This window comes from Mastomys coucha, unplaced genomic scaffold (assembly GCF_008632895.1).
Source record: "Mastomys coucha isolate ucsf_1 unplaced genomic scaffold, UCSF_Mcou_1 pScaffold16, whole genome shotgun sequence".
Lineage (NCBI taxonomy): Eukaryota > Metazoa > Chordata > Mammalia > Rodentia > Muridae > Mastomys > Mastomys coucha.
In genome coordinates this window covers 35,212,003-35,234,254 of record NW_022196898.1, presented here as the reverse complement: position 1 = coordinate 35,234,254, position 22,252 = coordinate 35,212,003, and the positions used below count along the sequence as shown (strand labels likewise).

Below are 22,252 nucleotides of genomic sequence, written 5' to 3'. Positions count from 1 at the left end.
CATGGGGGGCGGGGAATGCTGATGGGGAGTGAGTATGATCACAATACATCGTATACATATAAAATGTTGACAAATAGTTTTTTAAAAGTTCATACTTAAAAGAGGTGAAAGGATTTCAAAAATAAACATGGTGATAAAAATTATACTTGATAATAGTATTATATTTTGTTCTGAAAGCTCTTGTTTCTAAGACAACAGAAATTTACCAAAAACATAAAAAAAAAAGAAAAGAAAAGAAAAGAAAAACAAAAGAAAAATCTAATCTTTAGGCGGTAAAATGTTATTATGCAAACTGGGTATGAAACAACTTTTTCTACAATTGTCCCTTTTAAGCGCTTACAGGAAAAATTCTCCACCACACAAGACTGTTAATGAACAAGAGAAACATTCTGCTGACTACCTCTGGCATCTCCAGTACTTGGGCAAGTCATTGGTCACACATGGCTCACATTAAGTCAATTTTCATGTCTCAAGCATATAATTCCAAAGTACAAAACCTCTGAAACCAAATAACTATTGTTCCAAGACCTCAAGTTAGGGACCTGTTTGCCTCATAAATTCAACAGTTTCCCCCACTAATCAGTATTTACAGCTAGTGCCCAGACCACCAAAGCACAAGACCACCATGACCTTCAACAGATCAATTAAAATAGGAAGAAAATTGTGTAAAATGTGTTCCACATGATAATTCCTAGACAAATAACAAGCTAAACAGACAAGAACTACAAAATTTGCCCAGCTCTCTTAGCTGACCTGTGAGACTCCTGAAGTCACTAGTTACTTATAAAATGAAGATCAGGACATGAAACTAGCAATCAACTTGTACATGAAAGTCCTACACCACCATGAAATCTTCATCAGAAAGTTCTGGCCTAGATCTGCAAGTGCCTCAGCTTAAACACATGGTATGAGCTGTGTTTGCAGCTTTCTTACTGTTGATGCATTATTCTCAGAGAATAAAGAGTTCATTTTGAAGGTAAAGTAGCATAAGGTCGCATAAAAGTACAAGATCTATTTTTATAAGTCACTGAACAGTCAACGCCTTTGACAATAATGAAAAGACATGGTTTTCTGGCTCCTGAGCATTGACTTCTAATTTGACGCAACAGTCTTTACATGCTATCAAAGAACAGGATGCACCCTCATCTCAGACTGTGTGTTAGGCACCTCCAAGTGCAGCACAGTAACAAATGCCATAGAGTCAGGCACAGAATCAACCCAAGCGAAGGAGCAACACAGAGACCAAAAGAGACTTGAAAATACCTGCTACAGGGCGCTGCTCTTCACAGTTAGGAGGGCTCAAAAGCAGAATGGCTGCTAAGTACTACAAAGGGAGGGGATTCCTGAAAACACGAAAGAGCTAGTCCATGTGGAGACAAAGGTGGCGCTGTAAGCATCTTCGAATACCTGCACCAGTTGCACCTGAGACCTGTGCTTCCTTTCAACACAAGCCAGTTTGATCTAGGTTTTACAAAACTTGAAAAGTTTTACTTTGACCTTTCATGAACTTTCCACATGTTCAGAGAATATCACCCTTGCAATGCTATTCCCTTTCCTGATTATGAAAGCAAACAATTACTGAAATTTTAGAATTTCATTACATCTTTATTATAAACAAAAACCTCCATTTCTATGAAACCTCCATCTCCACAAAGCACCATGTTCAATGATTCTCACTCTGGGCTAGCTCAGCACCAACACCAGTAAGCAACTAATATCTTTTTCTCAGAGGCAATGTGTTAACATCTAGCCTGATCATATCTGCTTACCAAACAACTCATTTAAATAAAAACAGCCGCCTTTTCTACAACAGTAATACACGGTTGGCAACAGTAATTTATAACAAACTAATAAATTTTCCTCAACCACAGGCTGCACAAATGGTTCTGAGGTTAAGAGCACTTGATCAGAGGATCCAGGTTTGATTTCCAGAACCTACACAGTAGCTCACAACCTTCTACTCCACTTCCAAGGGATCTGATACCCTCGTCTGGCCTCTGAGGGCACTAACCACACATGTAATACACAGATATATATGCAGGCAAAACACGTAATCACATAAATTAAAATGAAAAATATTGTATTGTTGGTTTCTTTTATATCTTGATTTTTTTATATCCATGTGAACAACATAGCATTCAGAGAGCAGAATTATTATACCTAATCCTTTGGGGGTGATACCACTTCGGTTCTGAGGATTCACTGCCCAGTAGTAGTACTTCAGTGTGTGCATGATGAGCAGCACTGTTCCAACTCTCCGAATAGTGTTATATATATTGACTGTCCCAATGAATTCAGTGGATAGGTAAGTATAAAGCATCAACTGAACCTACAAAACCAAAAGGAAGAACACAGGCAAGGAAGATCATTGGTACCCATCTCATAGGCAACTATATTTGGACTACATTTATTCCAAAGAGTAAGATGCTGAGCTTGATGACATCATATCAGACATCAAAACACACAAGCATACATACTTACTCCTTATAAAATAAATATCCCAAAATATCTCTCTTTTTGTTATATTAGCCCATGAAAATAATTTACTTAAACCCATTTAGCAACAATCAACTTTTCATTAGCACCTGTATCTTTATAATAAATTTTATGCTTTAAGCTATTGTTTTATTTTGTGTGCTTTTCTTGGTCAATGGCTGAGTAGATTTGTTTGTTTGTTTATTTGTTTAAAACAGGATCTCGCTATGTAACCCTGGCTGGTCTAGAACTCAGTATATAGGCCAGATTGGTTTCAAACTCAAAGGATTTCACCTGCCTCTGTCTCCTGGATGCTGGAATTTAAGAACTAATGGTAAATACCATCATGTCTGGCCTTAAATAATTGATTTGTACATATAAATGCATTCTGTATTTTGCAGAAAAGTAGACGCTAGGAGAGGGGGGATGATTTACTTGTTGGGTAAAGCAATTGGCAAATAAGTGTGATGCCCAGATTCAATATTAAACTGCACACAGTAGCATATGTCTGTAATCTCAGCACTCCTACACAGAGATGGAGATAGAAGGCATAGATAAGAGAACCCCCAGACACTTGAAAGCCAGCAGCCATGGGTAATGGTAAACAAGAGATCCTGTCTCAAAGAATGTGAAGGACAAGAACTTACATTGGAAGATATCCTCTAACGGCCACATGGGTCCCATAGCGCATGGGCACCCCATTCTCACATGATAATGCACACACTTAGATACTTCCACACACAGATATTTTTCAAAAGGCTGGTATGGCTAAAAATACTAAGTACATAAAAATGTACATATGTCTATATTTACTTCACATAAAAGCTCTTGTTGTATATAAGAAAACAAGAATGTAAGTGCTACCCCATCACAGCACAATTCATCTCCATACAGTTTCAATGAAAGCCTGACTCTAAACCTTAGCAACAGCTATACGCAAGTTCTTACAGCAACGGAAAATCAGGGCTACTCCTGTTCTCCTCTCACACCCCAAGCACAAGCTTCTCATTTTCTGCCTAGTGGGTATTTATATTTTATAAACTGAAATACTGCATGCCCAGCATACACAATCCCCCCTTAGACTAAACTACTTCCGTGCATTTGCAACTGAACATTTACAATACTTCCTGGACACTAGGCATTTTCATTTTCAACCCTGTGCTAAGACTTGCTGTTGCTTGGGACTTTTTCTAAATAAGCAAGTATTAAGTGCATACCTCTTAGATGCCCTATAAATAACCAACTTGAGATTTAATTAGCAATCTGAATAGTAGATATGTTTAAAAAAAACAATGGTGCTTAACTGGATTAAACTGGAGTTTAGAAGACAACCGAAATATAGAAAAAAATAAAAAATATGCTGAGATTTCAAGTAATTTTTTAAATGTTTTTGATGTATTTACTGCTGTTAAAATAGGTAGCCCCAACTTATCTGTCACTAAACAATACAATACTTCTTATAACATACTTCAAATTCGTAAGCACTTTATTTCAGGTCAAAAATATTTACATGTACCCATATACTTAGCACTAGATTGAGGATTACAGATAAGGAGATGAAAAGTACACGAAAAAGTCAAGCCACAAAAGCAGACACTGAGCCCTCAAGGCAGGGCAGAGAACCTGAGCAGCAGAACATTGGCACAGCAAGTGCAAAAGCACTGGGCTCCATCACCAGCACCTTAAGGACACAACAACAACAGAAGGTCATGACACAAAACGGAATGCAGTGTCTCAAGATGTTAAACATGGTGACTTGAGGGCCAGAGCTGCTGTGGTTAGATACGGTGTATCTGTAGGGAGAGCCTCATCAATCAAGAAGCATGAGGCGAGGCTTTGAAGGCAAAGTAGCAGTGCAGGCCAACAAAAGGAAAGTAAACTTCTAACAAGAAAAATAGTGGCTGAAAAAAACTGTGTCACACATATGGAACAGTCATTTTCCAAACCTACCTGTGCATTAAAAGACCTAGGAAACATTTTTAAACATTATGAAGCCTTAGTCATACCCAACACTAATCAAATCAAAAATCAGCAGTGGATGGAGTAGGATTCTGCTTTACATTTTTGTTTTTAAAAACTTTCCCCAACTGATTCAGCCAGCAACCACAACTGGGGAACCAGTCTTCAGTGAATCCATATGGTAACTGCCAACTTACTGAGGATATCTGAATTTTTACACTACAAAACCTAGAACTAGCGGAAAGGCTTGTAGCTAGCTGTGAGATTACCTCGCTCTGAAAATAACAGAAAACTAAAATCTGAGAGACTGAGAAAGGATATGATGAGAGTGTTTGTCATGTTTGGAACATACAGGAAGACCAGTGTGGTGATGCAAACCTGTAATCCCAGAATTTGGGAGACAAAGGCAGGAAGATCATGGCCCAAGACTGGCGGCTACAAAGAGAGAACTAGGCCAGCCGGGACCTACAGAGCTCAACTGTCTCAAAAATAACAACAAGATATACAAGATTTTGTAAATATAAAAAATAAATAAATTGGCCAGAAGGTATATAAAATCAGCCGGGCGGTAGTGGCACACATCTTTAATCCCAGCACCTGGGAACAGAGGCAGGCGGATTTCTAAGTTCGAGGCCAGCTTGATCTACAGAGTGTGTTCCAGGACAGCCAGGGCTACACAGAGAAACCCTGTCTCAAAAAACAAAAAACAAAAAAAAAAAACCAAAAAAAAAAAAAAGGGATATAAAATCAAATAATTTTTAAGAATGATATTATGACAAGGAAAATATATTGGACTTAACAGCAATATACATTAATAAATGAAAGTAAAGACCTCTATGCTAATTAGGAACAAACCTTTCTTACCTTATATACTCATCATACAATCTAATCACACCTACGCAGCAACTTTCTTTGTCACTATGTCTAATATCCATGAGTGCAAGAATCAAGCCTGACTTGCTCACCACTTTACCCATACTGACCAGAATGAAGTAGTTATTCCACAAATACTCTCTGAGTAAACAAAAAACCACTGCAGACCAGAAAAATGATAGTTCCTTCAAGGTCATTCTAAGATTACCTCTGAGCAAATCTAAGGTAAATGAAACTGTGAGACTATAAGGAGCTCCTCACTCCCTTCCCAAACCAAAGGCTAGACCATAAATCTACAGCTCCAACCTCAGGAACTACAGGAGGGTTCACTTTAACTCTACAGCAGCTCACACGTTCCCTGAAAGCCTAGTGTAACATGCACTGTACTGTGCTCTTTAAAAAAAGCTTCCTCAACCTTTTTGGTGGTCTCAACCACCAACCAAGGACTGCACATGGAGGGGTCTGATTGTTCTGGCAGCATGTGTATAGTAGAGGATTGCAAATTCGATCATCAATAGGAGGAGAGGACCTCGGCCCTGTGAAGGTTCTGTGCCCCAGTGTAAGGGAATGCCAGGGCCAATAAGTGGGAGACGGTGGGGTGGCAGGCATGGGGAGGGGGTTTGTTTTTGTTGTTTTGGTTTGTTTGTTTTTTGGAGAGGAAACTGGGAAAAAAGAAATTAACATGTAAATAAAGAAAATATCTAATTAAAAAAAAAAAGCTTTCTCTCACCCTGCAACCTACATGACCTGCCACTCAAACAATCCGGATCTATCCTTTGCTATAACTGTGTTTATGATAAACTAAGAGCAAATAAAATCCTTTATGAATATACCAAGCAAATAGCTGACAGAGAATTTTAATTTAATATCAAGTCAATTACAAATTCTAAAAGGTATTTAAGGAAATTTAGTTAAAAGTGTAAAGAAATAAATTGAGATACTATTAGGAACATGGAGAAGTCATGTGATTAAATTTAAAGTAAAAAACACTCCTCTATGACTAGGTATATAATAAGACACCTTCTGACAACTTCAAAAAAGACACAAAGCCTTACAAATATGCTGGCTAGTAAGACAAAAAAAAATGTCTACTAAAAGATTTTTAAAGTAACTTGAAACAATCTTTGAAAAGAAATAAGACTGAGGGTCATAGAAGAGAAAGAGGTCAAATTTAACCTGGAGATAAAAAGCTACAACCTCCAGCTGCCTCCTCTGATTATTTCCAAATGGCAATCACAGTTGGCAGCTGTGTTTCTCTTTACCATTTGAAAAGACTGGCTCAAAATAAGATATTATGACCCCAGAAGAGAAAGTCTGCAGATATTTTTTTCCTGACAATTAGAGTAAGTATGTGCTATAATAGACACAGCAAGTGGGCAAAGGGGGAGGGGAAATTGGAACAGGGGTTAAAATAACACCATTTCTAAGAAAAATTGTAAATACAGATGGTAAACTTAGTAGTATTAACTTAATATTAATACTACTAAGTTTTTAGGACAACTAATAGATGAGAGTTTCTTAAAGATTTTGTTCAAACTCTGTAGTAAACTCGTTTATGTTCACGTAGGAATAAGTAGTTTGTTGTCAAAGTACTGAAAAATTATTTGGCAAACACCTAAAAATTTTCTGTTATTTAATATTAAAATTAACATTTAATGAGACCACTATATTATGCCTTCGATGAAATGTGGTATTTCAGCATCAGCTGTAAAATGAAATCCATACTGGCTGAAGTATGCACAGAAGAGGCAGACAACAGGAACAGGAGAAGATGTGAGGAAATGGGGAGAAGGAAGAGAGGGAGAAGCAATGAGTGTGTGCATGCACATGTGCATGTACAAAAGAACAGAGCTATAGAAGTATAGATTCTAGGAAAGATGGAGTGGAACTGCTCTTGGATTTATACTCAGCAAACAAAGACCCTCTCAACTAAAACCTTATTTAACACAGAAAAATGAAGCCAAAGCTCTGTTAGCTTTTATAAATAAATGTGTGTGTGTGTGTGTGTGTGTGTGTGTGTGTGTATGTAGATATAGATATATAGATATATAGATATATTGACTGGAACATTTTCCTAAAAAAAAAAATACGCTTATTCAAAACTGGCTATCCACTGGAATTTGGCTTATCAATATATAGAGGAAAAAAGAAATCTCTAACGACTGCCACTGTTCTCAAACACAAACACTAACAGAGAGTGAAAGGAGATCAGCATACATCACCTTGGCTGGAGTGTGGATCCACACAGCTGGGTTAAGAAGGATGTGATCACACAGTTGTTTCAGGAGGGGCATCCCATTCTGCAGATTGCTCAAATACTTTGAAAACGCAAGGCAAAGTTCAAGTACTGCTCTGCTGACGTGGGATTTGGAAGACTGCGGGGGGTGCCGGGAGGAAAGTAGTTTAAAGGTTACTGCTAATTCAAAGGAAGGTAAGTAAATTACAAGCTGTCAACACCAAAAAAGAACTTGTCTACAAACTATGCTCAAAGTTAAAGAAGGCATGAAGCTCACTGCCACACTTCCACACAGAGGACAGAAAGCAAGGTAAAACAAAATCTACAGTTTCACTTAAGTTTCTACAGGCAAAGGAGACATTCTTGTAGACAGCATTTCTTAACCATGTAGACAAACAATTACATGATTTGCAAACCAATATTAAGAATAAAAAAATACTTCGTACTTTACCTTTTCAAGGCTATAACCTATTACCAAAAAGCCCTTACAAGCAAGCATCTGTTCCTGCATAGCAATTGAGTTCTTCAACAACTCCATGATGAAAGCCAGCAAGGTTGTACTAGAATAAGACAAAACGCAATGGTTTGAGAAAGAATATTCCACAAGAAAATATTAGATTCAACATATACAGCCTTCCACTTATCTTAGTCAAAATTTCTGTCTCAGGACTGGAATGTACCTCAATGGAAGAATGCTTATCTAGCACATGTGAGGTCCTGGGTTCAAACCCCCAAAAACACTTAAAGGTAAGTCCTACTAAAACCATCTCCAAGATTATTTCAGAAAAAAATATTAATTGTAGGATTAAGAGTCACTCAAAATTTTATGTATTTTATCACGAACATTAGTAACTTAGAAACTATGACAAACATGCACTGCATAGAAAAAAGTGAACATCTGAACATTTGGAAACAAGTAATAAATATAAGTGTAAGGAAAGTATCACGATCTTAATGGATACAGTTTTATAAAGAGGTAGGGGGGGGGCAGAGAGACAGCTCAGCAGTTAAAAGCACTGACTGCTCTCCCAGAGGTCCTGAGTTCAATTCCCAGCAACCACATGGTGGCTCACAACCATCTGTAATAGGATCAGATGCCCTCTTCTGGTGTGTCTGAAGACAGCTATAGTGTACTCATAAATAAAATTTCAAAAAGAGAAAGAGATAAAGGAGAAACTAGAATAGGAGGATGAAATGGGAAGGGACTGGTAGTGCAATGTAAAGGAGGGAAAACTAACATTAAAGGCCTTTTCAAAAGCCATATAGAAACCAATTACTGAAGAAGCTTCCTAAAATGTATACATATATGAAAGGAATTTAGACAAAGTCACCATATAATGGGGGAGACAATGCCCCAACTGGATATATTATGACACCAATAAAACTTCCAGGGCCAGGAACAGAATTCATCCTTGCTATATCTTGCTATATCTTGAGTCACTGGCCAAGGAGTCCTGCCAAGCTCCACAACTTGACAATAATCCCTACCACTGAAGAAGCCACTTACTTATATCCCTAAACATGGAGAAATAACCCTGGTGCCCAAAGAGAAGCTTTACTACTAACTAGTATTCATGATGCCCGCATGCGCTTTGCAAGCTACCAGAAGAGAGAAGGTATCATCATCAATATCATGCAGCTACAAACACTACAATTTACAACAGCACTCTGCCTACAAGTTATACGGGTGAAAGTGGCACACAAGTTATAAAAGTAACCAACCACTTTTTAGATTAGATATAAGGCCCACTCCTTGAGATGGAACCCATACGTGGCTCGTGGTACCCAAGAGCCTGAGACTAGATGGGTCTTGGGCCCAGGGGGAACCTAACACTATTATTCTGCTATAGGGACATAAAAATAAAATTACTCCTGGGGGCTGGATAGATGGCTCAGTGGTTAAGAGCACTGACTGCTCCCCTAGAGGTCCTGAGTTCAATTCCCAGCTACCACATGGTGGCTTACAACCATCTGTAATGGGATCTGATGCCCTCTTCTGGTGTGTCTGAAGACAGCTCTATAATGTATCTATATATGTGAAATAAATAAATTTTTTTAAAAAAGAATTTATTTAAAAATAAAAATGAAACAAACAAATAAACAAAACCCCTACTCCTAAGGGTATACTGTTACACCTAGAGATCAGTGCACCATTCAGCACTCACCAGTGAAGTCTCTAATACACACAACTAGAAACTGTGCAGAGAATGACAGACTTTGTAGCACTGAGCTCTAAGTGAGATGTCTTTATCGAACCCCTTCCCTCAAGGCTCAGGGACCTATGTAGAAGAAGAGGGGAAAGACTCTAAGAACCAGAGGTGGTGGATGGCTCCAAGGAAACAGTATCTGCCAGGCATGACGGGGATGATGAAGGTATGAATTCACAGAGAATGTGACAGCATGCACAAGACCTGCACAAAATCAAACCAGAAAAAGAAATCCCAGCATAGAGAGGAAGTGGACACAAAGTCCCACCATAAATCAAGAAGCTGTTTGCAATTGATAGCTGCTGAGAAAGGTAGTATCAGTTTTCTCCAATAGCATGGCAGTAAGCATATCCAGGGCAGGTCCCATGCCAGTAGTTGGCCAGCATAAAACTCTGTGTGTGTGTGTGTGTGTGTGTGTGTGTGTGTGTGTGTGTGTGTGTCTGTGTGTGTGTGTGTGTGTGTGTCTGTGTATGTGTGTGTGTGTACTTTTTGTTTGGTTTTAGTTTGGTTTGGTATGCTTGGCATTTTTTATTTATTAAGGTTTTGCTTGGTTTTGTTATCTTTTTTTTGTTTCTGTCTTTGTTTTTTAAGAAAGAGAAAGAACATGAAGTTGGGTGAGTAGAGATGTTGAAAAGATGTGCGGGGAATTGGAGGTGAGGAATAAGAATAACTGAAATGCATCCTATGGAAAAAGAATCAAATAGAAATAAACATACTCTCAAACCCAAAATAGATACATTATATACATGTGTGAAATTCTCAAAGAATAAAGATATTATTTAAAAAGGAAAAAAGGAATGGATATAACAAGACAATAAAGCATATTCATTTTTAAGAGTTAGGGATTACAAAAGAAAGAAATAAAACAGAGCAAAAAGAATATGGTTTAAAGTATCAAAACAAGCAGGGCTACAAACTGGACTAAGTTTGTTCCTGGGGCTAAAGAGATGGCTCAGTGGTTAAGAGAACTGACTGCTCTTCTGAAGGTCCTGAGTTCAAATCCCAGCAACCACATGGTGGCTCACAACCATCTGTAATGAGGTCTGATGCCCTCTTCTGGTGTGTCTGAAAACAGCTACTATATACTTACATATAATAAATAAAATCTTTAAAAAAAAAAAAAAAAAAGTAGTTTGTTCCTAGACTAGCATAGTGGTGCACACTTTTAATCCCAGTACTTGGGAGGCAATGGCAGGAGAATTTCTAGGAGTTGAAGGTCTACAGAGTAAGACCCTGTTTCCAAAACCAAAAGAAAGAATAAAGAAATAGTTTATTCCTTCTACCACCCACAATATTTAGAGAAGCCCAAAAGGAAAGGAAAAGAGAAGATCAGCTGCCACCTCCTTATCAGTGACTCCAGGAAAGACCACAGATACAGCAAGACTGGCAGTCAACCTCATTCTCAACAGCAGCGCTATGCTACACCAGTGAAGAGACTGAAAGGATGGGAGAAAGGAAAGAAAAACTAACCCCCAACAAAGCAATCACAAAAGCTTATTACCATGCCCAGAATAATTTAAAGTACAGTCAACAAGCCAGGTGCAATAAAGCATACCTGTAATTCCAACTACTCAACAATAGGCAGCAGGAGGTCAGCAGGTGGGAGGCCAGCTTGGAACACAGCAAGCCCCCAAACCACAAATAAAGTATTTAACTTAATAGCGTTGGCAAATGATACATCTGATCCTGCTCAGAAAAAAATTAAAAAGTAATTTTTGTTCCATAAAAATAATCTGAAGAAAATTAATTCATCATCAGTTGGATACATGGGTCATAGACACCAAGTCACATACAGAAGAATTTTGAAAAAACTGAAAGCTCATTCAAATTTCTGAATAAGTGAAATATGATCATTTAATTCATGATCAAATACTTTATTTCACTGGAATATGCAGCCACAAGAAATTCATTCACTTAGATAGCTCTCGTGTTCTACAATTTTTCATTAAATTCATATGTCTCTGCTTTTGTTAAGACTCCACTCTGTAATATAAGTTATAAAAATATGTCAATATACAACCTAATTTTTTAAGACAAAAATCCCCTTGTCTTACCATTAAAATGTTTAAATTTCAATGGATGACAAAAAAACAAAAATATAAAAACTTTTCTCCCCATAATAAACCCCTGCCAATTTAAAATGTTTAAATGTATGTATATATGTGTATGTATATATGTGTATGTATATATGTGTATGTATAATATGTGTATGTATATGTGTGTATGTATATGTGTATGTATATATGTGTATGTATATGTGTATATACATATACATACACACACACACACACCATGTTCTATTTGTCTTGATTGGTTTTTACTTTTTTGAGATAGTGTTGCTATATACCCCTTACTGTCCCAGAACTCACTATATAGACGAGGCTGACCTAAAATTCACAGTGATTCTGCCTGCCTCTGCCTACCAGTGGGGTAAGGACTACACAGGAAAACGCTCTCTCAAAACAAGAAATCAAAACCACTCACCAGATAGTCAAATCAACCTCATCAGATAAATACTGCCTATAATCCAGCTGGGCAAAAAGCGGAAACAAAACTTGTACTCCTCCAATGGAATGCATGGCACTCTGGATGGAATGTGTTAAAACTGCTTTTACATCCTTAAAAAACATAAAGCACAGTAAAGGTTTCAATGATTTCTGTTCTAAAGCAATTAAGACTAAAATACAACAGGAAATACAGGAACACTAAGATGTGGTTTGCCGCATGTTTAATAGAATCTAACAAGCACGCCTTCTGAGACGGTACCTGGAGCATGAGTGCATGTGGCGAGTGAACAAAGATGGAGGGATTGTCCTTCGGAGATGACTCGAGGCACAGCTGGGCATCTGTGGCCCGTGGGTTGTATGTGAAGGCAATGGCACTGGAGAGCTTGCCGTCATACAGCAACAGTTTATGGTGCTCAGCGAGGAAAAGGTCGCTTTCTGCTTTAAATTTAAATGTGCCCTGTTAATTACAAAAACAAAAAACAAGAAATTGTAAGATACACACAGCATAAGGAACTCTAACTACAAACAACCATAACATAAAGTGTAATGATACCAGGTGAGATATCCGACCCTCCACATAATGTGAGTCGTTACCTCCATGGTTTACCCTCTTGACTGTTGCATCATGTTAAGCTTAACTTATATTAACTTTCACTTATCGCAGGATATTTTCCAACACCTTCTGTGTCATCTCCTCTGAATCACTAGTTGTTTAAGAGTGTGCTATTTAATTTCCATGGTATAGATCTTTCCAAGTTTTCTAATCTCGTTCTATTCATCATAATAATATATCCAATGACTTCAATCTCCTTAAATTTACCAATATGTTTCGTAGCCCACCAGATGGTCTGACCTGAAGACTGCTTCATGCACTCTCAAGAAGAACATATACCAAGTGGGTGCTATACAGAGAGTTCTGTGTGTTAAGTTCACCTGGTCTATAGAGTTGCCCACATCCTCTGCCTCTTTGTTGACCTAAGTTAGTGTTTGTTCTTCTACAGTCAAAGTACATACTGAAATTTCCTATTATTATTGTATTGCCGTTTGTATGTTCCTTCAATGCTGTCAAAAATGATTTTATAGTCACACATCTAAAGGCAATGTTTTAATCAATGAAAGACTGCACAAACAGGGCTGGAGAGATGGCTCAGTTATTGAGAGCACTGGCTGTGCTTACAGGGTCCCTGGGTTCAGTTCCCTACATGCACATGGTAGCTTATAACTGTGTGTAATTCTAGTTCCAGGGAATCTCACACCTCAGATACGCATGTAAGTAAAACATCAATCAACAAACATAAAATGAAAATAAGTAAATCGTACTTTAGAAAGTAGGAAGACTGACTACTCAATAGCTCCCAGAATCACAGAGCTCAACAACACAACAGCTGTCTAGTTTATGTAAGCAGACTGGAAGAATTGTAAAATCAGTTGTACCAACACTATGGATATAACTAAATTATGTGTATTTTGGCACAGTTTAAATTTTTATTGAAGGACAAGATGGTCCATGCCTTTAATGGCAGCACTCAGGAAGCAGAGGCAGGTAGATCCCTGTGGGATGAGGGCCCTCTTGAGCTACACAAGAGGACAGTCAGAGCAACCTAGCAAGGCTCTGTCTCAAAAAACAAAACAAAGCAAAACAAAAGTTAATAAAAAAAAATTCATAAAACAGCTGGGTGACAACGGTAGTACACAACTTTAATCCCAGCACTCAGGAGGCAGAGGCAGGCAAATCTCTAAGAGTTCTACACAGCAAGTTCCAGGACAGTCAGGGCTACAAAGAGAAATCCTGTCTCAAAACAACAATTCATAAAACAATGAAAACATGACATAATTACAAAGAAGGAGTTTTTTCAATACTAATATACAAATAGTGTAGGGAGCTGCTTGGATAAGATCGTCGTCAGCAGCGGCCGATCGTATCCAAGATGGCGGATGTCTGTCAGACACAGGCTGCTTTTTACGGGGCTGAAGCGGGGATGAGCAGGGCTCCAAACAACCTTAATTCTTTCCCCCTGCCATAGGTGAGCATGTCCTGTGCCTCTCTGTAGGCAGCCACGCAGATACGATCGATCGTCAGATTGATCGTCAGCTGCTTAGATCTTAAGCGGCCACCGCTGACAATCGTATCTAAGATGGCGGCCGCAGCTGCAATAGACTATTCTACTGCGCATGCGCCCCTCCCGCGTGGGTGTATACTGCGCATGCGCCCTCCCAAGTGGGTGTGTACTGCGCATGCGTCCCTCCTTAGCAGGTGTATGCTAATGAGGGTTTGACAGGGAACCAATCCTGAAGGACTTGGTGGCTCAGGCTCGGGTATATAAGGAGCTGTCTCCAGACAGTCGGGGCCACTCCACGGAAGCAAGCAGACCTGCAGCACCTAGGAAGAAGAAGCAGAAGAAGCAGAAGCAGAAGCAGAAGAAGAAGAAGAAGCAGAAGAAGAAGCAGAAGAAGAAGAGCCATGCCATCAAGAAGAGCTGTGACACTTAAAAACCTAGGAGAGCTGTAACACCTAGGTACCTTAAAGAGCTGTAACACCTGGGTACCTAGGAGAGCTGTAACAAAAGAATATTCCTGAGTAAACCGTCGAGAGAAGAAGTCCAGGTGTTCAGTCGTTATTGCTGCTGGTAGGCAGCAGAAGCGCCGCACAAAATAGCTTATAAATATGTTCTACATTAAAAATTATCAGAGCAATATAAATCAAAACAATAGTGAGCATACAGTTACACTGAGCACACAGTTATAGTGATCGTAGAGTTATAGTGAGCGTAGAGTTATGGTGAGTGCAGTTATAGTGAATATACAGTTATACCGAGCGCACAGTTATAGTGAGCATAGTTATAGTGAGTGCACAATTATAGTGAATGCACAGCTATAGTAAGCACAGTTATAGCAAGAGCACAGTTATAGTGAGTGCAGAGTTATAGTTAGCATACAGTTATAGTGAGCGTAGAGTTATGGTGAGTGCAGTTATAGTGAATATACAGTTATACCGAGCGCACAGTTATAGTGAGCATAGAGTTATAGTGAGCGCACAGTTATAGTGAGCGCACAGACAGAGAGTGCATAGAGATGGCTCTGTGGGTATTAGTGCTTGCTGAGCAAGCATGGGAACCTCAATTTGGATCCCCAGCACCAAGGTGAGCATGATCACACTTATACACTTATGTAACACAAGCACTATGGGGAGCAGAGACAAGGGACTGCTGGCTACCAGCCTAGCTCAAGTTCAGTACAAGGTGAAAGACCCTGTGTCATGGTACTAAGGCAGAGAGTGATGTGAGGACAGCAGATGGCCTTTACACAGGTGTGCACATCACACACACATGTACACAACCAATGAGAGATTATGCCATACTCACAAGGATAGCTCTGACCAAAAAACCTGACAATAACACAAATAGGAAAAGACACAGAGAAAAATGTCATAGACTACTATGGCAATATAAAATGGTGCAATCATTTTGGAAAATAACATGGAAATTTCTCGAATATGTAACCCTGTTAACTGAGAACAAAAGATGAAGGCATACATCCACATGTTGTGTATTCATATCAATATTATTCATAACAACCCAAAGTGAAAGCAACACCATTTCCATGAATGGATAAGTGGGTAAGCAAAATTCAACAGACAAAAGAGTAAAGAACACCATGCAAAAGCCCTGGGTTCAGTCCCCACTTGGGGCAGGACAGGAAAAGAGAAAGAAAAACATGAATTAACCAAAAACATGAATAAAATGTTCAGAAGTGACAGTGCAATGGTTTAGATGACTTGCATGTGTCCCACAAACTAACACAAGTTGAAAGTCAATTCCCATTTTCCCACTGTGAAGATCTGTAAAGTCCAGAAGAGGTGGGGCTTTGGAAAGTCAATATGGTTAAAAGAAAAAAAAAAAGTACCCACCAGTAAATTCTGGTAACACTACGAAGGGACAGAACCCTAAAGAGGAAGCACATCTGTATTCCATGGCTCTTGTCATAGATTCTCTGCTAAAACTAGAACCAACTGTTCTTTTTGTTCTAGTCAGCCTGTCAGATGTATTTCACTACAGTAATGAAAAATGGACTAATAAACATGCAAATGTAAATCTGCATAAAGAAATTACATGTCCTAGAAATAGTGGACACATAATAAATAGAAAACACACAAGCCTCATTTTTAATGCCCTTAAAAGATATGCAAATGAACTTGAAAAGAAAAGATAGGGCTGATAATTGTAGAGCTAGAAGACATGGTTCATGCCCATGTCCCAACACTCGGGAGGTGACAGGATTATTATACAAGGGTAAGAGTTTCAGACTAGTCATGGCAACACTGCAAAACATTTCTCTAAAAGCTGTGTACTGCATATACACATACATTTTAAATAGATGATAGGTGGACAGATACTGCTTCTAAAATGTCTTTCTATTAATATAAAATATTTAGAAGTAAAATCTACAACAGTAATAAAACAAGAAAAAAAGGAATATTCAAGACCATATTGAAAGGTTCCACACCAAACATTACACAACATGTCATTTATTGGCAATAAGAAAAATTATGTCCAGTAATAAAGGAGAACCTAAAAAAATGCCCAGATAATACAAAAGAGAAAGAACAGTGTTTGTGGGAGAAAAAATAAAATTAAAGGAACACTAGAGGACACTGATTGTTAACATTCATCCCAGCTATTTAAAAAAAATATGCCTTATAGGTAATTTATAAGTAACTTAACTTTACTTCCCATGGTTCTGCTTGCTAATCATAGTTGGTCCTACCATAAATGTGTGCAGAGTATCACAATCACGAGGAAGCCTTCATGGCCTAATTACTTCCTAGGCTCACCACTTAACATCACTTCCTTGAGGGTTAAGCTTCAATGAATTTTACAGAAATTTATCATCGGACCATAGTACTTACAGGAGGAAAAATTAACCGTTTGCTTACTTCATTAAAAAAAGACAAATTAATTCAAAATGAACCACAAACCAACAGAGAAATATTAAAACAATAAAACTAAGAAAGAAAACAAGAAAATCTTTGTAGTATTGTAGTAAAGTACTTATAAGGACACACACAAAAAAAACTGAAAAATTTAAAGTCATACTTGATAAAAATCAAATTCCTGAGGCAGGTATGGTGGCACACCTTTTATCCCACACTCAGGAAGCAGAGACAGACAAATCTCTGAATTTGAGGCCAGCCTGGTCCACAGAGTGAGTTCCAGAACAGTCAAGACTACATAGAGAAACCCTGTCTCAAAAAAATAAGTAAAATAAAATAAAATTTCTGTTCTTCAAAACCCATACTAAAAATAAAAACCAAGGTACACAAGAGAAATTTATGAATCATACATCTGAGAAAAAATAATGTTCACAGCATTTATGGAACTCTTGAAACCTGGTAAGAAAGTAAATCACACAAAAGAAATTGGTGTGAAAACACAAATAAATGGCCAATAAGCAATAGAGAGATCTTTAGTATCTCAGACCAGTAAGAAAATCACAACCACAGGGAGGCCAGCCGTAGTAATGTAGAGCTATAATCCCTAAACCTGAGAGGTGGAAACGGGCTGATCAGGAAGTCAAGGCCAGCATCAACTATGTACTAAGTTCAAGGCTGGCTTGGGAATACTTGGGACCCTGTCTCAAAAGAAGTAGGAGTTGGGGGAGGAAGGCTATAAATGTTCCTCCAATGGGAACAATCCTATCTCTGAGTAAATATCCAAACAAAATGAAATAATGATGTCAAAGAGACACTTGCACTCCCATGACTATAACGCTACCCTTCACAATTGCCATGAGTATAAAAAGTGCTCATTAAGAGATTAAAAATGGGCTGAGTGTGGTAACACTTGCCTTTCATCCTAGCACTACTGAGGCAGAGGTAGGAGGATCTCTGTGAGTTCTAAATCAGTCTGGTTCCACGACAGCCATGACTGTGTAGAAAGACCCTGTCTCATAGGGAGAGGCAGAGAGAAAAAAAAAAAAAAAGATGGCACATATATGGAATGAAATATTATTTGGCCATTAAAATAAATTAATTAAATTGGGTCAGTTTGACACTGTGGATAGAACTGGAGGACATATAGTAAGTAAAATAGCCCAAGACACAGGCAGATAAATGTACCTTGATCCTCTTCATACTTAATCTAAGACTGTCAATCTCTTATGAGTGAAAGTTGAATGATGGATACCAGACAGGTGGTGGTGGAGAAAGAATAGTCAATGTGTACTACACATGAAAGAAAGAAGCTATAGTGCACGGTTGGCCAGCAGGAGAACTATAAATAAGAACAATATATTTTTAAAAATTCCAGGAAAAGGTAGGAACATTTTATCATGAAGAATGATAAATGTTTGAGAAGAGAGATATTCTGATCCTGATCTGAACATAATATAAATATGTATTTTAATACTGTGGTACCCCATGAATATGCACAATTTTATGTTGCCTTAAAAACAGATTTGCCTTCATTGAGGGAATTAGAGTATAAAAAAAAATTGAAACTTAAGCAAGCACTTTTCACAGTACCTCACACATGTCAAGAATGCTGCATTTCTTCAAACTGGGAAGTGCCCTTTGACCCCTGTGATTTCCCTGCCATGCTCCCAGTGCCCTGACATACATTATGACTACTCAAGGCAAAATCCCCGTGTATGACCCACCCTCAAATCAAACCCAAAAGGCATTCAGCCACTAAACAGTAGACAGTAAGTTAAGTACCTTGTACCCCAGGCCTAGCTGATAAATGGCAAAAATCTGAGCTGCATTAAGAGCATCGCTGAAAAGGTAAACCGCAGTCATCTGACCACAGAACACCCGATTCGCATCTGCTGTTTCTGATGAGCCCAGGAAGCATTTGTCAAATGTCTGTAAGAGAAAGCAGGTTTTACTTAAAAAAAAAAAAACCACTCTGGGAGTGATAGATAACACATATAAAAAATGAAACACCATGAAAAATTAAAACTCTTCCATTTTGACAAAGAAGATAGAACTGTATCAACATTATAATATAATATAATACAATATATTAAGTAAAAAAAATACCAAGACACATGCAGGTAAATGTGTGAGTGTGTGTGTGTGTGTGTGTGTGTGTGTGTGTGTGTGTGTGTGTGTTTCTTTCTGAACTATACATGAATAGAAGAAAAATTCATTTAGCATTTTTTTCCTTCACACCTGGAGTGGTGATTGGGAATGGCATCTTGAAAATGGATGAACACAAGTTCTCTAAGTTACAATGAATACAACTTGTTAACAAACAGACAATAAAAAGATAATCAAGCAAGTTGATACGATACTAAGTTAAGAAGCTAAACATCTCAACTGAAGGGCAAGCTTTGCAGCAGGAAAATGATGAGTGGGTTTGGGACTGTGGGACCCTTCTCTCATTAGCAGTGACTGCTCTGAGACTAAGGAAGCTTACCTTCTCACCATCAGCACTATGTTCTGGAACTCAGTGTTGCACACCTATTCTCAAGTGCAACGTAAGTAGATTATACAGTTAGTAAGTGACAGAACTGAGTTTCAGAGGTGTTTGATGCGACACCATGAGCTCTGAAGGCTAACATTATCAACATGAACAGAAGTATAAAAATGGTATGATAGGTGAATGGCTTAGTTTGAAGGCATTTTCCTTAGTGTTTTTATAAGCTTTCTATAAAAAGAATGTTAGAAGGAGACAAATAAGATCATTCTTATTTCCATTCTAACCTCTGAATTCTGAAAACATAATAAAAAATGATAGTACCAATAGCAGCGAAGAAGTATGGGCACGTATCACCTACTTCTTTATAAAATAACCATCTTTATCTAAACTCAGAACGATTTTATGATAAAATCTTAATAATACTCTAACTGATAAATCAAGTTTTATCAAAAAAATACAGTAGCCAAATTATGCCTATAAAAAAAACATTACGGTGTCCACAATATATATTCAGATTTTAAAATATTTTTGTTTATAAACTTCATCTCTTTAAAATAATAGTTTTTCATAGTGTATTGACTAGTTTTGTCAACTTAAGATGAGCTAGAGACATCTGAAGGATGGAACCTTAGAGAGAAGACAGACATCCTCCTCACACTTGCCTGGAGGCTACTGTCCAGCCCACTGTGGACAGTAACAGCTCTGGACAGACAATCCTGGGGTTGATAAAAAAATGGGCTGATCAAGACGAGAGGCCCAAGCTAGTAAGCAGCACTCCTCCATAGTCTCTATCAGTTCCTTTGATGATGAACAGTGATGTGGAAGTATAAGTCAAATAAACCCTTTCCTCCCCAGGCTGCTGTTGGTCATGGTGCTTATCACAGCAGTAGATATCCTAAGACACATGGCAACATTTTTGAAATTACTCACATCACTGGTGTTGACGAACCATGTTATCTCTCCATAGGAAGCAAGTTCACCATTCACGTAACATCGAAGCTCACTGTTCTTCCATCGGTTGTAAATGTGTACTATAGTTACCATGTACCACTGAGTAAGCAAAGATAACGATTCTCTTAGTAATACAACCACAGTGATAGTAACTAAAATGTGGAAGATTTAAATTTGAAAATAAAATTTGAGTACTTTGACTAACCCAACATCCAACTTCTAGAACAGTATTTGTCTCAGAAAAATCACAGCAGACTAATCTTAATCACTAGATATTTTTTCCAGTGTAATACTATGAAAATTTTCAAACATATCACCACAAATAAGTAGTATAAATATTTTCCTTAAATTTTGAACATTTTCCCATACTTACTTAAATGTATCTGCCTTTGACACATGTTATTGATGACTCTTTACTAATTCTAACTTGTATAAAAGAAGACAGTATAAAGTAAGTATCATTTTCTTTTCTCCTGTAATTTCTCATAAAACCTACAAATAACCACACTGGAGAGATGGCTCTATGGTTAAGAGCATTGTCTGCTCTTCCAGAGGTACTGAGTTCAATTCCCAGAAACCACATGGTGCCTCACCATCTGTCTGGGGATCTGATGCCCTCTTCTCTTCTGGCATCCAGGTATACATGCAGCTTGAGCACTCACATACATACATACATACACACATACATACATACATACACACACACACACACACACACACACACACACACACACTTTTAAAAAAAACCTACAAACAGCTAAATATTCCGTCATTTTATGATCCAAACCATAGCAGTTAACAGCTACGAAGTAACTTAAACATACTTTGAAAAAGCATAAACAGCTACAAAACCACACATGGCTAGCCCAGCACTCTGCAAGCTGTGTAACTTCTTGAAGGAGCCGACTTGGGAAGAGCACATACCTTTTGTGGCTTGAAATCAAATTTCACACAATGTTGAAAGCCTTTTCCTTTTGACTTTATTGAGGTTATAATCAAACAGCCTCCAACAAAATGCGCAGAGTAGCCAAGACCTTTGCTAGTTCTGAAACTATGAAGAGTAAGTTTTTATTTTACCTTGAAATAGCCTCATTTTCAAAATAAGGTGTTAACACTAATCAATGCTAGAAATACATACCAATACAAATATGGTTTATCCTTGTCAACATTAATATTATTTACAGGATCCATTCTAAGCCAGGTGTGAAATGTAAAACCATTCTGGTAAGGCCATCTGGCTATAGGAGGTAATGCAATAGCCTAAAGGAAAGAAATAGAGTTATTAACTTGCTTGAAAAATTTTATTATTGAACTCATAAAAATGAGACTTTCCAATGGTATGTGTCTCTCCTGTGTCATATTACTTTAAGTTATAAAAACATCACAAAGCAGACTTTATTTGGAAAAAACTTCTAGTAACTATTAAATCTTCCCAAATAAAAATTAGTAAATATTAATTAATTAAATGAAACATTCAGTGTAGCTTCTGAGACCAAATATATCTTCCCTTTTTTACTACAGAAATAGCCAGAAAAATTCTAACTTAAAGAAATAGTACTGCACTGGGCAGTGGTGGCACACACCTTTAATCCCAGCACTTGGGAGGCAGAGGCAGGTGGATTTCTG

At 37.9% G+C, this 22,252-nt stretch overlaps 1 protein-coding gene across 6 annotated transcripts in view; it reads right to left on the bottom strand.

The window, feature by feature from the left end:
* The window catches only part of Lrba (LPS responsive beige-like anchor protein), a 547,775-nt gene that overhangs the window by 453,481 nt on the left and 72,042 nt on the right, over window positions 1-22,252 (bottom strand). For all 6 annotated transcript variants that reach the window (XM_031374244.1, XM_031374245.1, XM_031374247.1 and 3 more), the window contains 9 exons: window positions 21,765-21,886; window positions 21,551-21,677; window positions 20,606-20,725; window positions 18,970-19,116; window positions 12,517-12,714; window positions 12,235-12,368; window positions 7,995-8,103; window positions 7,530-7,682; window positions 2,161-2,329 (listed from right to left, as the gene is read on the bottom strand). In XM_031374244.1, the coding sequence (XP_031230104.1) occupies window positions 2,161-2,329; window positions 7,530-7,682; window positions 7,995-8,103; window positions 12,235-12,368; window positions 12,517-12,714; window positions 18,970-19,116; window positions 20,606-20,725; window positions 21,551-21,677; window positions 21,765-21,886 (1,279 nt within the window). The remainder of the gene's footprint in view (window positions 1-2,160; window positions 2,330-7,529; window positions 7,683-7,994; window positions 8,104-12,234; window positions 12,369-12,516; window positions 12,715-18,969; window positions 19,117-20,605; window positions 20,726-21,550; window positions 21,678-21,764; window positions 21,887-22,252) is intronic.